Here is a 17,018-nt window from a genome sequence, read left to right as displayed (position 1 = left end):
GTTTCTGTAAATTATATATGAAATATAACTTACATATGTACATATGTATATAATAAGAATTTTCAACTAATAATTTTGCTTATTGGTGTTTTCCTTTTTTTTTAATCCACAGCGTTTTCGACCCAGCTGCATTGCAAACCGTGAGCACGCCTGAGGTTATGGGGCGCCGCCGGAAAAAGCGCACTTCAATCGAAACCTCGATAAGGGGGGCTCTAGAAAAGGCCTTCATGATGAATCAGAAACCCACAAGCGAGGAGATCAGCCAATTGGCCGACCGACTGTGCATGGAAAAAGAGGTGGTGCGCGTTTGGTTCTGCAACCGACGGCAGAAGGAGAAGCGCATCAATCCGTCAATGGACAGCCCGACCGGCGAACACGGCAGTGAGTCGCCTTACTTGATGATGCAGTGAAGCTTTTCGCTCCATGCATAAACCAGCAGTAAGACTATGACTAGGCCTACAACTATTTCGTATTAAATTAGGCCATCAAAATAATGATCCGGAGATTCACTATCCCTATATATGTACATACCTCTGAATGGATGTGTGTGTGTTTAACAAATTGTCTACATATGTATATATGTGAGACGAAGGGTACATGGTAATTGTACGTATGTGCACACATATCTACGCACTGGGCTTAAAGCCTTCCATGAAAAAGGTTCGCACATACACACACGCAGATACATGTATACGAATTCCTAAGGTGACTTGCATCTTGAATTGGCGCAGGCTTTTATATGTGTTTGTGTGCTGTGTTAAAAGCACTTTAACAATAAACAATAACGAAATATTATATAAATTTTAGTGTATATAGGCAATATGGATATTTTATGAGAAAGCTGAATATGTTTTATTACTAAATGATAAATCATAACTGAAGTATTTTTGTGTGCAACGTTTATGATATAAGTTACTATTCTAATAGCTGGTGTTTATTTGTAAATGTCAATGTTTCTGGTGAATTTGTGTTAGTTAGGTTAATAGTATTAAGAATAACGGAATAACCAGGGGTATTTTGCAACAGTTTCATCACAAACGCACACAAATAACTGTGTGTGTGTGTAAATCAGTTTAAAAAAATGATAAAACAAAAAGTGAACTTTGTATGTAAATATATACATAAGTATACTCGTATGTAATCATAACTTACAAAGCTAAGATTGGGAAAACTGTATTTCACCGAGATATTTTGTAAAGCAAAAATCGTGCTTTAGACGGATATCAACATTGTTCAGTTTAGTTCAAGAAGTATAGCATATACATTGAATATAAGTAAGGTATATGTGTGGATCGTCTCATCTTTGTACAATACGTATGTATGTAAGAACTTTAGTCTACTATAAGTTACTAGCAATTAGATTATATTTATTTGTTTTAATACTGTGATAATAAGTAGAGGTTTATTGAAAATCTTCATAAGGAAAATTCCTGTATAAATTCCACGAAGATAATTTATTGCAGTAAAATAAAAGTATGAAAAAAGAACAAAACGCTGCGAGTATTTATTTTTATGGTGTTGAGTTAGTGAGTGTCAAAAGCAGGTGTTGTTGCAAGAGCCCTTCTGTGGTGTTTTTTTTTACGAGGAGGAAGCATCGAAAGCCTGAAACCCATGTCCGTGTGGAACTTTAATCCGAACTAAACCCCCTTCTGCCTTGTACCGATCCTCCCTTCTGTGGTGGTAATGTGTCTTAAATGCGGAGTACAAAAAATATAATTGGTAACTGTACTATTGCTGTACGCTTCAACGAGCTTTTTCCCATACTTTAAGTGCGCGTCTTAGCTTGAGTCCAATACCCAGGTTAAGGTTTTCGACACGCTAGTGGTAGCGGGCATATACATACATAAAAGCTTTTATAGCTTTCTTTTTTGTTGTCGCACATTATTGAAACACTTTTACTGTACATGATATTCCTTTTTTGAGAGTGTTTAGATACTAGGATTCGGCGAAAATATCCTTGAAAATTATTAATAATTTTAAAATACATCTCTCCTCGTTAAACCTTCTAAATAATTATCAACAATTCAGAATTACAGGAATCCACAAGTTTTCATCTTTAATTTTTTCAAATGATATTTCATTATTCTTTTAATACATTATTTGCAACTCTGCTTGTGAATGATAAAAGCTGTACTTTTCAGTAATTTTTGGAAAATATAGTCATAAACTAACTTTTGACACGTACGGATGCTATAAATCCAACGAAGGTAAATATGTCTTTGCATTCAAGTGAAGCCAGTAATATAAAATTGCAATATTTTATAGTACAAATGGATTAGTGAATTGAAAAAATACTTCTAGATAAGGCATACAAATGAAAAATATACATATAAAAATAATATGGCGCAATAAAAACAAGTGGAGCAAGCAGTGCTTAATGTAAAATACCATACATACTATACTATGCTACTATATACATACATAAGTATATTTTACGCTAATAGTGAATGTATGTAAATGCAGGCATACATATGAACATTTGAAAAGACTAATTATACAGACACACGTGTGTTTGTGTGTTTTCATTATTGCAAGAAGCGCATGCAGACGCTTCAGTTCCAAGAACGTTTCTTCGCTTGGAAATTCAGCAGCGAAACACGCAAATATTATACTTACTTATCATACATAATGCGGGAAATCTGAATTTGTTCGTGGCACGCAATGATTCCATTTTCATCATTTCTGTCATAAGATATGGACTTGCATAAATTCGCCCCTACTTTGCATACAAACAAGTGTTGCACGTCGAAGTTGGCGTGTGTGCGTTCGTGTGTTCTTGTGTTCGTATTGCCTTTGATCGTAGGCACAATGCGATCGCAGAGCGAGAGCGTCTTTAATTACTCAAAGCTTCCGCCTGACGAGCTCAAAGTAAGATTCCCTTTCCCCTACATGCGCTCTAAAACAAGGGATCTTGGGCGATAACAATCGCGCCTATTGCCCACACTTGTTGCAATTACACATACAGATACATACATACGCGCAAGCCCTTTGCTATGTACATATGTACATACATAGTTTTACTTTGTCGAAAAAAAAATTTGCATATTACTTTTTATTTTAACTATATGCATATCCATGCATAAATGTTTATATGTATATGTATGTACATACATACATCTGCGCATATATACACGCTCGCATAATGGTGATGAATATGTAACGACGAGTTCATGCTCATTTTTGCATGCACTTTGACAGCATAACAAATGAGCACACATACATACATATCTACATTGTTTATATGTAAGCATGCTGAGCTGCGAGACTCCGTGGGGCTATAAAGTTTCGCCTTGTCTGGTTAGGTTCTTCCCGCCATCATATAGCAATTTTAACGATTTGCCACCGAATTCGTAGCTACCGATTCATATGTGTGTGCGTGTATGCGTGGCGCTTTGAGCTTCGTCGCTATTGTCAAAATTATAAAGCTAATAATAAATGTTCCCAATTGTGATGTGAGTTGGCTATAAATAGTAGTAATATGAGCTGAGTTGGATGAGAGGGTGGTGGGTGTGCTCATTTACTTTACGACCGCACTTCATGGCATTTGCCTATGCGCATTTCCATACCCACACTCTCACATGCATGTGCGGCAGTAGCAGTTTGCCGAAGTTTTATGATAAATTTTAGCCAACCTGTGCATCGGAATTGCCGCTCAGATGCACTCATTTGTGATTGCGAGTCGCTTATCGCTCGGCTCACAGTCGTTGCCATCAAACGACCGCCAAGATGATGGCGCTAATTAAACGCACACAGCGGGTCTACGGTTGCGATGCCAGCGCAACTTTTCCGACTGCGCTTCGCTCATCGCCCACTGCCCGCCGCGTCCCCTCGCACCGACCGACTGAGGAGAATAATTCATGGAAACGAATGCGAAGCCATCATTTATGAGCGGCTACGAGTTGGCGCATATACTATTAAAATCTAATCTATGGGGGTGTGCATAAGCATACATATGTACGTCTGTCTGTGTATATGTATATTTGCATGAATATGCATTGCATGCAGCCGCTGAGCGACCACTTACTCTAGCGAATATATTCGCGAAGTTATCACCGTTCCGCGCTTTCGTGCATATGCTTTCATTATTGCAACGGTAACAAAGCTTACATACATAAATATTCGTCAAGACTGCACACTTTGGATGTGTGCGCATGTGTCAGAGGCGTCTGTCGGTGTTCTTCGCTCTTGGCTGCTCGCTCACGTATTTAGCCAGGCGAAGAGATCAGTTCTAACCCAGTAAATACCGGTGGATCTGCACATGTTGATTGCATTCAGGTTGAATTGATATCCAATTTCGTTGTGCTTGCATCTCCCATACGTATCGGATCTTAGCCAATAAAACATAGTGTGTCACTACCCCGCGTTATTATATATTTAGAACCACTCATTCAGAGCATCCAGAATTTGCTAAGATAAGTTTATTTTCATACATATTACACTTGCCTTTTGTGGTTTAACTTCGTTTTACTCATAACAAAGACTTGGTTACGGGAACAATTTAGTTGAACTTTTGAAACCTAGAATATTCTCATTTGTAGGGCACAATAGAGGTGAAAAAAATTTTTAGCAATAAGAACAGCACTATGTCGTGACTCTAATTTATAGAAAGCAATAATCCGAGGGAAAGAGACACCCTTGTAATTCCGAATTTTGTGTCTGGAATCATTTTATACGCCCGGCGTGATTTGAGCTCTACCATAGCCCCTCGAGAGAGTGTCTGTGTCATTACTATTTGCTTCTACGTACGGATGTGACTAAGTGAGCATTGAATATAAAAGGTTTGTCCGGAAAGTAATAGCACTGATTTTCTTCTGCCGCGACTGTACTTCGGAGCGTGCGCGCACCGATTGGATTCGGTAGAGGGCGTTCCTAACTAACGAACGAGCGACTGGTCAGTTGTCCCGGAGCACCTGGAGAGCCAGAGCAAACATTTTCGCGCGTGACGTGTTTCTGTTAGTGGTGCAAGCCGAAAATGCAGCGTCCGTTAGAGTAGAGGTACGCGATTAAATTCCGTGCGAAACTTGGTAAATCTGTGACATGATCAAGTAGGATTACCCAGATGTTGTTTTAGCAAGAGGTTGTATGTTTCAGTGGCACCAGGCTTTTTTGGAGGGCCGGGAAGTGGTCGCTGATAAAGACCATGCTAGGAGACCTGCGACAATGTGACTAAGTATTAGTTTAATTGCCCACATGTTAAATTTTTCAAGAGCTGTGGTTTAGTCCTGTAGAGACTCAATCGAAAGGTCAATTGGAAGTTGCACCACGATAACGCCCCAGCTCACACCGCCTTAGTTGTGAACAGCTACCCAGCCAAGGCCGGCATCTCAACGCTTCTGCAGCCGCCCCGTAGACCCTGAGACTTTTTTGTTTCCTTGCCTGAGAAGTCCGATGAAAGGTAAGCATTTCGAGACGACAGAGGGGAGCCAAATAGCATGCATCTATGCTCTTAAGGCTATTCCGGAGAAGGCCTTATGTGACGCTTTCAATGCTTGGAAATCCCGCTGGCAGCGTTGCATCGACGCAGAAGGAGCCTATTTTGAAAAATTTTAAAGAATTGTAACGATTGGTTTAATGCATTTTTTAAATCGACTCAGTCCTATTACTTTCCGGACAATCCCTGTACGAGTATGTGGCTATATTTTGAGTTAAAACAAGTTCGCGCTTGAGCCGCAGCGCCTATGATTATGCTTCCAAAGAACCTTGAATTTCAACAGAAACAATTTAGTTCATTACGAGTTCCCACGTTATGGAAAATAAGCAATGACTTCTGAACTCTCTCCACACTCCTTCCTCCGTTGTCGGGTAAAGTGCAGTAGGGGTTGCTGTAAAACCGCATAATTGCAAATCGATTATTCGAGCACACAATATTGAATTTGTAACGAAAGTCAATACAGTTGCATTGCCATGAAATGTGGCCGCGTATGTGATCTACTCGAAATTATTTAATGCCACTATGTACCCAAACCTGTACATACGTAAGTACATGCACGCATACCACTTCATGAGCGTAAGTTCCATGATATGAATGCGGCCAATAAAAAATCAAATCAATTTCAAATAACTTTTGCGTGTCCTTAATAAATAAATAGCAACAACAACACTACACCCATTAATGCTTATTAGTCCGTGAAAGGAAGCATATTAAATTTAATGAGTTTTGTGAGAGAAAAAAACGACCAAGTGCAAACAATTATATCTCGGTGAGTGCAGGTGTTTACTTTGCGAGCAGAAACACATATCGACTGGTAAAAGCTTCGATTTTTACATTCCATATGCACACATGCAATACGTTCACACTTGCACTATGCACATACATTTGTACTACATACATACATACTTATAGGACTCTGGCAAGTTCCTTCTCTCATCATTAGCTTCACATGGCGGCACTATCGTCCTGGCAGCTATACCTAGACACACTATTGGGTCACACTTTATCTGAGTCATTAAATATTGCATTTCTCCATTCATAGACTTCAGCTATTCTCATTGCAGAAAGTGTTCTAAGAAAACTAGATATACTATACTTCATAATATGTATGAGCAATGCATTAAGCCACTTTCTAAATGCAAAATATATCTGTTCACCACAAAAAGTTACTGAATTGTTTTTAATTACTTACTGCCTCTTAAATATGGTTAAGTACAAAAACATGCATAAGTATGTAAATTTCCACTCATATGAATGTATGCAGTTAAAGGCTCATAATCGGAATTGTTGCTCCCAAAGTTGGAGAATACCAGCATTGCTACAGAAATGCTATGTTAATTAGTGTCGACGCCGTTCGCGTTTGTCTCCTCACCAAGGCGTCGTGTTTTGCAGTCATAAGCAAAATAGCCGCGGCAAAGATGAATACAATTAAATTCGAATTTAATCGACACAAAATCGCCACAGCCTTTGCCGCCAACCAGAGATGATATATTCATACTTATTTGCACTCATTTGTATAAGACGACCTCCTAGGAAATCGGTGAGCTCGCAAATAAGCGGCTTTAGACTAATCGTTTGCCTGAGTAACCGATAAGAAATAGAAATCTATAAATTAGGGCAGTACTTTTCTTTAACACTAACATTTATCACATATATATGTATATGTGGATATGGGCTCTCTCTGATTTAGTGACCCTATAAATAAATGTGAATGAGATTTTCAGGAATAGCTACTGTATCAAATGCAGGAAAAAGTTTAACATAACCACAATCTCTCAAATATGTTTAAAACAACTTTTGCATTCAAAAGTAATTTTTGCTTGGACTTATTTTAAGTATTTCCTACGGGCTATAAGATTTACATATGACTAAAGCAGTATTATTCCACTGGAGACGCCACTCATATGGCATGTAGTCTTCCTCAGCTTTCGGACAATTAGAGTTTTGCATGCCTTATAAAATTAATTATTAATTATTCTAGTGTTTTCAGAGAAAACGAAATTCGTAAAAAACCACAGCGGCATTTATCAACGTCTTTAGGCTTTGCACAGCGATTTAAGGTTTGTTGTTAAAAGTTGTGAGGGGATAACGAAGAAGGTTTTTGTATCAGTGAATATTTTTGTTCACACCCTTACATATTAGTCTGAGTGTGTGCGTAATGACATTTAAGGTGGACATACTCGAAAATGTATAGCCTTATTGGTATATTTTAGACCTGCTATACATATATAATTGGCCAGGTATTCACCATATGCTAATCTAGGAGATTAATACGATTTCAGAGAGGATTGCATAACAAAATTTGGCCTCTTGGAATTTTGCGCCCATTTCAGTGAAGTTTTTCGAACAAAATCAAGCTCCTGAATCAGAAAATTTCTCCAGGTTGCATAGTATGCTATTGTATTATAGTATATTGGGTAGTCGAAAAAGTCTTTTCGTATTTCTAATCAAACCTCAACTTATTTTTTTATATTTATAATGAACATCAATGAACCAAATATAATATGTATATGATAGTCCTTGAATAAGTTAATTGTGGCAAATAGTTGTGTTATTTAGTCAAGTCTCAGCCACAGAAAATTGAAATTGTAATATACTTAAGGATCTGGATAGCATTTCAGTTTAATGTGAGTTTTGTGGCTGAAAGCTATTTGGTCGTTCGAAAGGGCCGTTGTCTTGTTATTGGCGCGTTTAATCGCAAGTAGGCTCCTGCCGGACTCGTTATGATCCGCTGCCCGAGGCTCGATAGCAAATGAAATCGAGTGTTTATTGTGTGAAGCGTGTCAAAAGTGCGTTTAGGAAACAAATGTTCTTGTCCCATTGTTAGGGGATGACCAAATGATCACGGAGATAAAAGAATGTGGCACTTATAGAACACCGAAAACCAATATTACGTTCAACGCAATTGCGCAGCCGCATTTTAGACTGCACATATACACCCGAACACACACTTAAAGTGTGGGTCACTCGTGCCATTGACGCCTACACACTGAGCACGGCTGGCCGACCTTTTGTCTCACTTCATTTTATAGGACACATTACCACACGCACAAATGTACGCGCGAGAGAGTCCATAAGTGCGTGTTGGAAAAATAAAACAGACTTTCATCTAAAATTTAGTGATAGACAATTATTGCATTTGAAAGGCTCTAGGACACCATAAATCACACTTGGCGCAGCGTCCAAACTGCAACTCATTGCAGCGGGCATGGCGAGCATCCGTGCGGCTGGAACGATCCGAGCTGACAGAGCAATCTGCTAAACAACAGTAAAGCGCTCACAGCGTCTATTTTCTTCAGCGTTGATTAGTTGGCAGTGGACTGTCGGCCAATCGCATTGTGTGCGTCAGTTATTGTCCCCCACTTTTGTGAATGTTTTCGTCCTGATATTGAGCTGTTTGCGTTGGGCAAAATTGCACCTGGATGTGGTGGCGTCGGACAATTGACATAATTGTTTTATTTGAAGTGAATACGTTTTGGAAATGAAGTTGGCTGAAAACGAAATAGGGCGAATCATTCGTCACCATTTTTCCCGAAATTGAGAAATTTTTCAGTATATGATTTTATTATACTTCATAATGGTTATACGCTTCGTCAGCGCTCGTACTCAAGCGTTTTTAAACAAAAGGATAGTAACTAAACAATCTGCCCTATAAATTAACCCGGCCAATGTCTTACTTATCTGTACCCCTTATTATTATTATTTATACTCGTGGTGCAGGGCTAAACTTTAATGTATCCAAATGTATGGAAAGTATAAGAATTTTCTTACTTGGATTGCAGAATTATCCTTCTGTCATTTCTAAGGTATTCTTTATGCGAGTGACTAAAGTTTTCAAACTGTTTTCATTCAGTGAAATCATTCCGATGAAAAAGTTGTACTAACAGTCAATATAAATGTGTTTGATATATAGTATATAACAAGGCACATATAACCGAGATATGTCGAGGCTGACGGCTTATCCACTGGTGCATGCATACATAAGTACATACATACCCAAATGTCTCAAAGCGGAATCATTTAGCCACGAGACATGAGTTGCCTACAGAATTAGCCATTTTCGTTACAATTAAACTAAGGGAAGAAAACATTTCTTATGAATTAATAAGCGTGCACAAATACATACCCTCGTACACAGTTATTTCAGACTGAGTTTATTAGTTAGGAAATTATTCGCAAATTACTTACTCTATATTATGGACCAGTTAAAGCTTATTTTGCACTTTAAATCGACTGGAGTTATTGCCATAGAATTCCTGCGAGTGATCCATTAAAAATTTACTTAAGGCTGTTAACCGGTTTGGATTGATCATTTTCTTCGTGCCTCTTTTCGCTTGAACCATTAAGTTAGAAGAGGGAAGCTGTATTTGGATTAGTTAAATAAATGTAATAAAACCACAAAACTTTCGAAATAACTTGATTAAATTTGCAATAGAAAAAGAATGCAGCCACTAAGTGAACTCCATCCATGGGGTGGGAGAAATGAGTCTGGATAAAGCAGAGAAAAGAAACTCATAAATGTCGCCACGAACTTGACGAAATTCTTAATTCGGGCCGCCATTAACACAGCAAGAGTTACGAGTAAGTTAAGTTATCACATTAACTCCGTAATGAACGAATGGCTGAGTACACTGACAATCAACCGAAGCTGGCCGAGGCATGAATCAAACCTATTATGAGGAATACAACAACAAAGATAGCGATTTGGAAGGAGTCTCATTGAAATGGGAAGGTGTGCTTGCAACAGTTTGGCATAATTAATTACAATACCAGTGGACCGAATATACTCCCCATGTGTGTATGTATGGATAAACATAAGCACACACGGAAGCACATCGGTAAGAGTGAAATTAGGTGTCATTATCTCAGTAAAATGAAATAAAGAAGCTGTTTTTCAAGGGTTTCACTTGTTAAGAGAGCTGAACAGAATATAAAGACTCTAAAAATATGAAACTCTGTTGATCGGGTGCGACACAAAACTCAGATGTTGATGTAGCTCTTTATTTCAAACAGGCTTTTTGAATTTTTTAGTGATTGGTTGATAGTGGACATGCGGATTTTAGTTGTCTAATTAGGACAGCTTCCTTTCGGAATCGAAATAGAAAGCAAAATTATCTCAGTTTTACGAATAAAAAGCTCTTACTTTGTGCATAGGGAAACTCAAACGCTGTGGTACCATAGGCAGTATGGCTTTGGCAACTCTGATCGCAAATCCTCATCTCGGTGACGAAATACTTATGTGCACTTTCTAGTTTGCCGCTGAGCTTATTGTATTCTCGATTTGATTAAAGTGCTGTTAGCTTTTGCCTTTATTTACCGCTAGTTGGTGCAAAAACTTTTGCAGACAGAGGAAAGCATTCCACATTTTTTGCCACATATCAACTTCAGTCAAGATATAAGCATGAATATATATTCAAATTTTCGTTTGTCACATGATTAACTATGTGGTCAAGGTTATAAGTACATACATATGGACGCACAAATGGGAATAACAGGTCCGAGGAAAGAACGGTAACTGCGAGGAATGCTCGTACTATGAATAATTTGAAGGGTTGCTTACGAATTGGTCGCCTTTTCAGAAGCTTTCTTTGATCGACATAACTTTTATTTGACAGCAGACTTTGGCATTCCATCAGCAACAAAAACGAATGATATTTTTAACACAGAGTTGCCATGTTGCAGTGATTTTCTAATTATTTCTCGTTGAATTCTATTCAATCCCAATCAGAGTGTCATATGGCAGTCGGGTTCAAAACAAATCGTTGCAAATCTTTGCAACATTAATTGAAATTCACTTCCCATTGTGATTCAAATTATTGAAAGCTTACCCATCATTGGCCGTTTTTTTATACACTTGCAACCTATTGCTCCAGAGTATAATAGTTTTGTACACCTAATCGTTGTACCTATCACCTAAAACTAAGCGATATAGATGTAGCGTTATAGGGATGAAATCGATTGCGGTATATTTTGCTCTAATAATTCTTTTGAATAATACCACCTTATGACCAAATTTTGCCAAATCCAACACAAACTGTTCAAGCCTACCGGAAATGTGGACTACAGTATCTCTTATTGACTTTTAAGCGAAAATATCGGTCCATGTGTGAGGTATATAATTGAAATTCAGAAAGAATCATGAATATGATTGCCATTCAATTGGGGGTAGCCGGAAACGATTCTTTTACATTTGACTCAAGCAGCTCACGACTTTTGGTCCTGGACCAAGTATCCTCTGTGTAGCCAAAGATCATCCGCTTGAAGGTGAGCTAAAGGGAGAAAACGAAATTTCTCCTCCTTAGGGTTGTGCGCAGAGTTTGAGACCCGCCACGTGATAAACGCACCCAATGCAAAGTAACAATCAGCCTCGGATATGTAAAATTGCTTGGATTCCGATCTTCTGGTTGACATTTTACAACTTAAGGTATAATATGTTCGGTTGCACCTGAACTTAGCCCTTCCTTACTTGTTTTTTGTTGTTGTCTTTATGCCACTGAGCAATCATACAGTCGCAATGGCTTCATGACCGAATGGAATATTTTTTGACGAAAAGATGTCAATTCTCGTACTCTCCAAAGCGACGACACTCAAATATTCTCCGCGCCGATTGACAAAAAAATTAAATTAAATATATGTATGTGAATATTTGTACCGCTTCGTGAGCTCTCAAGTCGCGACGGCATTGTGCTTGTTGCTCATGCGAGCTCATATTAGCGTAAACGCTTGATCCTGCCGCCAATGCTGCCGGCCGCCTATTTAAATGCAGACAACACACTTGCAAAAACTCGGCTATTGTTGCTAATAATGCCGCTACTGTTCGGACCAAACACGCACACAGACTCGTTATTGTTGTTGCTGTTGTTGGTAATGTGGCGAACGAACGACGGCTTGTTGATGAAAGCGCGCAGAAATTGATGGATGTCCAAGAGCAGAGCAGCAGAACCGAAGACGATTATTGGAATGGAATTGGAGCAAGGGGACAAGAGGCCACTGAAAAGAGGAGTATAAGAGGCAAGCGGAGTGAAGGAAAACGGGCTGACTGACGGCTTGCCGACAATGATTTTTTCATGCAGTCGTGTACGCTTTGAAGTCCACCGTGACCGCATACAAGCCCATATGTGCGTATGAGTATGTGCATAGGTATGTGTATAGATGTGGGGAGATTTGTATTAAATCTCCAAGTGAACCAACTCGACGACATTTCTCTGGTCAAACAGCTTCACTTAGCCAAGTTAGCCATCATATTTACATACTTATAGTGCCGACAGACGGCCAATATATGAAGGCAGTATATGTATGTATATCGACAAACTGTTAAGAATATAGTGGTACATACAATATATAGACTTACATACATACATATGTACATATGTACATGTAAGTGTTCTCAGCAATAGAAATGATAGCAATCGTTTGCATTTTCTAATAGTTCCTCAGAACTAGAACGCGATTAAGTGAATTGTCTTATTAGCGGATATTTGAGTTGGAGCTTCGCCTTGTTTGTTCCGCGGCGCGGGAACATACCTACAAACGTTATGAGTACCTAAACAGTGTGGACGCACATGCGAGGCATGTACATATGTATGCGGATTGAAATTACACTGAAATCGCTCGGTATGTAACCGAGCTACTTTGTCTTGCATTAAATATGAGCTACAAAGTGGCTGAAAGTTGCAGTTTTACACATCAGCGCAATTTTCCTCTTTGACAGCAATATCAATTTTCTATTTAGAATATGGCATGGCATTGCATAATCGTTGAAGGTTCGTGCGCTAAATCGCCAGTTAGCGAGCCCATAGTCGTGTTGCACTGTCTAAGAGTGAGAGAGAGTCTACACTATAAATTATAGAAAAATTAAAGAACAACGAATTGATTGTTGTTAAAAGAAAGGCACTAAGGGTAAGGCGCTTACAAACACTCACTCACACATATTATTTTCAAGATAATTTCAGCTGTATTTGGATTAATTTGAAACTTCTAATTAAGCTTTTTTTCTAATAGTAATCTTAATACAGGGTTTGTCCGGAAAATAATAGGACTTATAGGACTTACTCCGGAGCATGCGCGAAGCGGCTGGTCAGTTGTCCCCGAGCACCTGGAGAGTCAGGACAAGCACGTATTTCTGTGAGTGGTGCAAGCCGAAAATGCAGCTCACTGACGACCAGGAATTGCGGCGAGTGGAAGAGTGCCAAGAAAATTTGAACATGTGGGAAAGTGACTCACAATTTTTGAATAACGTAACCACAGGTGACTAGGCGTGGATCTTTGAGTATGATCCCGAGACAAAGAGGCAATCTTCCGAGTGGCACACGCCGGCGTCTCCTCGCCCAAAAAAGGGAAGAATGAGCAAATCCAAAGTGAAAACGATGCTCATTGTCTTTTTTGACATCAAAGGCATCGTCCACCATGAATTTGTTCCTCTTGGATAAACCATCAACGCCAAGTATTATGTGGTCTTGTACGCTTTGAAACAGAGGGTCAATCGAGTCCCCGGCTCACACCATCTTTCTTGTGAACAGCTACCTAACCAAGGTCGGCATCGCAACGCTTCCGCAGCCGCTCCACAGCCCATAAAAACTAATTTGGTTTTGTGTTTCGTCGCTGTTAGTGTTTGAATAGTGACCCTAAGTATATCAAGGATGTGGAAAACCCCAAGCTTTTGACCGATTGCTGTATTCGCTGTTTCCCGTATTGACAATTGCTTAGCGTTGAAGAAGTCTTCCTGGCGCCGCTGTCGCAAAACGCTGGAAAACGCCCCGTTACGTACATCTACAGGGTGTCTCAACAAAATCAGGCAATATTCAGTCAAATGTGATATTTAATGGGCTCAGCATCTTTTGCTCTGGCTTTGGATACCCTATATGAAGTTATATATATGTATGTGCCTGTATGTATATAAGTATGTATGTTGCATGTCAGCACTTTCATGGGCGCTTGCATGCCCTCTTCGCGTTAACAAGATGCGAACGCCATTTTCGATCGAAAACCAGGAATTAACTCTTTGCATATTGTATAAATTAAATTTAGCGGCACGAGACGCCCATCGCATGTTATTTAGCATACATACGCCCCGAGGTGTCCAAATACGTGAAATGCACTTTTGCTGGCCCTTTCCGCTTAATTATAGCTTATCTTATTACAATAACTGCATCGCACATATCCACTCACACACACACATATGCAGAAGCGCGCATGTATGCCCACCTATGACTGCCAGGTAAGCACTTAAGTATGCAAACACATACAGGCGCATTTGAATGGATCGGCTGCTACAATGCTCAGTCGGTGCTCCTAAGATCGTTTTTCACTTTGTCATTTCGCATTTCGATGCGAATTGGCGCTTTCAAAAGCTTTCGCATTGCGCATTGCGCATGTCGACTTTGCTTGTTGAAATTCTAATTGCCGGTTGGCCATATTATCGATTCGGAAATGCAATAAATCAATTGAATGTTTTGCTTGTTTACTTACCTTTGGTGGGAAGGCTTACGCCGCTGTCGCACTGAGTGTGCAAATTCAGAAAGAACATTGGAATTTCTCTGCGCAAAAATAATACTTAAAAGTAATGGAAGAAACGCGCAGAGCGAATAAGTGTGTGTGTGCGTGAGTAAAACTGTATAAATTATAAAAGTTCACAATGAACTAGTAGAAGTACTTACATATACTTATGTATAATTATAAGATTAATTTGAAAGTAAATTGCTTTCTCAAACATTCTTCAGGCAGAACTGGCAGAAAATTTGACATTTCTACGCTACTCTTCAGACAGCTATCGCAGTTATCATAGTTTCGAACATAACCGTTAAAGAGAGGTAGGCGTGGTTGCTAACCAATCCCGATTCACACAGTGCTCAATGAATGGCGGAGAAAGGTGCTACGTAAATTTCTGTACGCACTAGTTTCTACAATGATAAGCCTTCACTTAAGTATTTATGTATATAATATTGCATGTTGCATTTATAAATGGCGGCGTGACACCGTTAACGATTTGCTCCACTAATCAATGAAACTTTCTTACTGCGTCATTTTGGGTTCATGCCCTGCCGTTGGCAACTCCGCCCCCATGCCTATATTTCTCTTCTATTTAATTTTGGTATTTGTCAACGGAGTTAAGTTTCAGTTCACATTGTCATTTACTTTTTTATCATCTTCAACTTTTATCTGGCTGGCTTCAATGGTTTTGAGGGAGGCGTTTTCCCACTGCGTGGAAGTAAAAACCAAAAGCATAAACATTGTAACGATCCTGACGCGTGTCCTGTGGTAATTTGACTTCACCTTGCCGTTATTTAGACACAATTGAAGAAAGTTGAAAGAAGGATGGCAACGAATACGCACAGGGGTCGATTTCGAAATTGTTAAAAGAAATAAATGCAAATATTATTAATTTCTGTGTTCACCAATATGAATTTTTCATTATTTACATACATACATGTACAGATATATACATATGTACGCAATACAGTACCTAAAGTTACCATTTATTTATTTAAAACATTGGGCATCTTTGGAAAAACATTTAAGTCGTGTTTTCAGACACTGTAAGATTCTAGATGCATTACATAAGCAAATATATAGCCACATACTATAATAAAACTGTATTAATGTGTGAACCACAATAAATAAATTCCTGCAATACACTTACATATGTATGTATATACTCGCGTGTATGTATGGTGTTCTCGTAGGCATATTCATGGGGCTGCGGCAAGAACTTCACCACTATGGCCATTTATAGAATTAATTGCCACATAACGACAGTCAGGAGCGTGAAACACGAGCATTTGAGTATGTCCAGTGACACAAATCGAAATCATCATAATGTCTGATTAGTGCGATAAGGATGTTCCATTTATATATTTTTTAGTTTAGTGCACTACTACACACGCACATACTAGTACACATGACTTTTCGTATTTATTTCGTATTGAATTTCAATTTTCTAACGATTCCTATTGGCTTTTCATTGGGAAAGTGTATGGTAGGTAATGTGACTTCCGAGCATCTGGTTCGAGGTGTGGCCACTTAAACTAATTGAATAGCGCACGTACTTACCAACATAATGTACTTTTACTTGGGTTGAAGAGGAAGTACCGAGTAGTCAACTTTCGGGTATTTCTTAGTTGCGCACAAATATCCGGTTTGATCGATATAGATCTGTCTGAGGTCTAAATTATGCTTCTCTGGGAGAATATTCGATGTGATGAGCAATCTGGAAAATATATAGATTCCAATATCAACTTTTCGAATGTTTGAAAATTTTATATTCCAATTAGCTGTGATGTCTTTTGTTTGAGTCTCTTGAGGACTTCCACGTAAAATGTGGCGTTGACGGTTTGCCCAGGAGGAACAAATTCATGGTGGACAATACCTTTGATGTCAAAAAAAGACAATGAGCATCGTTTTCATTTTGAATTTGCTCATTCTTCACTATTTTGGGCGAGGTGACGGCGGCGTATGCCTGGAGCCACTGAAAGCCTGCTTGATCAGATCAAACCTCTCTGTCGCAGATTTACCGAGTTCCACACAGAATTTAATTGCGTATCTCTGCTCTAACGAGCACTATATTTTCGGCTTGCACCATTCACAGAAA

At 39.0% G+C, this 17,018-nt stretch overlaps 1 protein-coding gene and 1 long non-coding RNA gene across 3 annotated transcripts in view; one reads left to right on the top strand and one right to left on the bottom strand.

Moving 5' to 3' along the window:
- LOC105229273 (protein nubbin) overlaps window positions 1–1,492 on the top strand; it is a 44,982-nt gene extending 43,490 nt beyond the window's left edge. For both annotated transcript variants that reach the window (XM_011209443.4, XM_011209444.4), the window contains one exon: window positions 113–1,492. In XM_011209443.4, the coding sequence (XP_011207745.2) occupies window positions 113–410 (298 nt within the window). In that variant the 3' untranslated portion in view covers window positions 411–1,492. The remainder of the gene's footprint in view (window positions 1–112) is intronic.
- Window positions 1–16,734, bottom strand: part of LOC115066395 (uncharacterized) — a 68,654-nt gene extending 51,920 nt beyond the window's left edge. Inside the window, exon 1 of the long non-coding RNA XR_003845970.2 lies at window positions 16,481–16,734. This is a non-coding gene — a long non-coding RNA (uncharacterized LOC115066395). The remainder of the gene's footprint in view (window positions 1–16,480) is intronic.
- Between the last annotated feature and the right edge of the window lie 284 nt (window positions 16,735–17,018).

The sequence above is a fragment of the Bactrocera dorsalis genome, unplaced genomic scaffold, assembly GCF_023373825.1.
Source record: "Bactrocera dorsalis isolate Fly_Bdor unplaced genomic scaffold, ASM2337382v1 BdCtg074, whole genome shotgun sequence".
In the NCBI taxonomy this organism is placed as follows: domain Eukaryota; kingdom Metazoa; phylum Arthropoda; class Insecta; order Diptera; family Tephritidae; genus Bactrocera; species Bactrocera dorsalis.
Note: the sequence above shows the minus strand (reverse complement) of the source record. Positions and strands in the feature narration are given on the sequence as shown.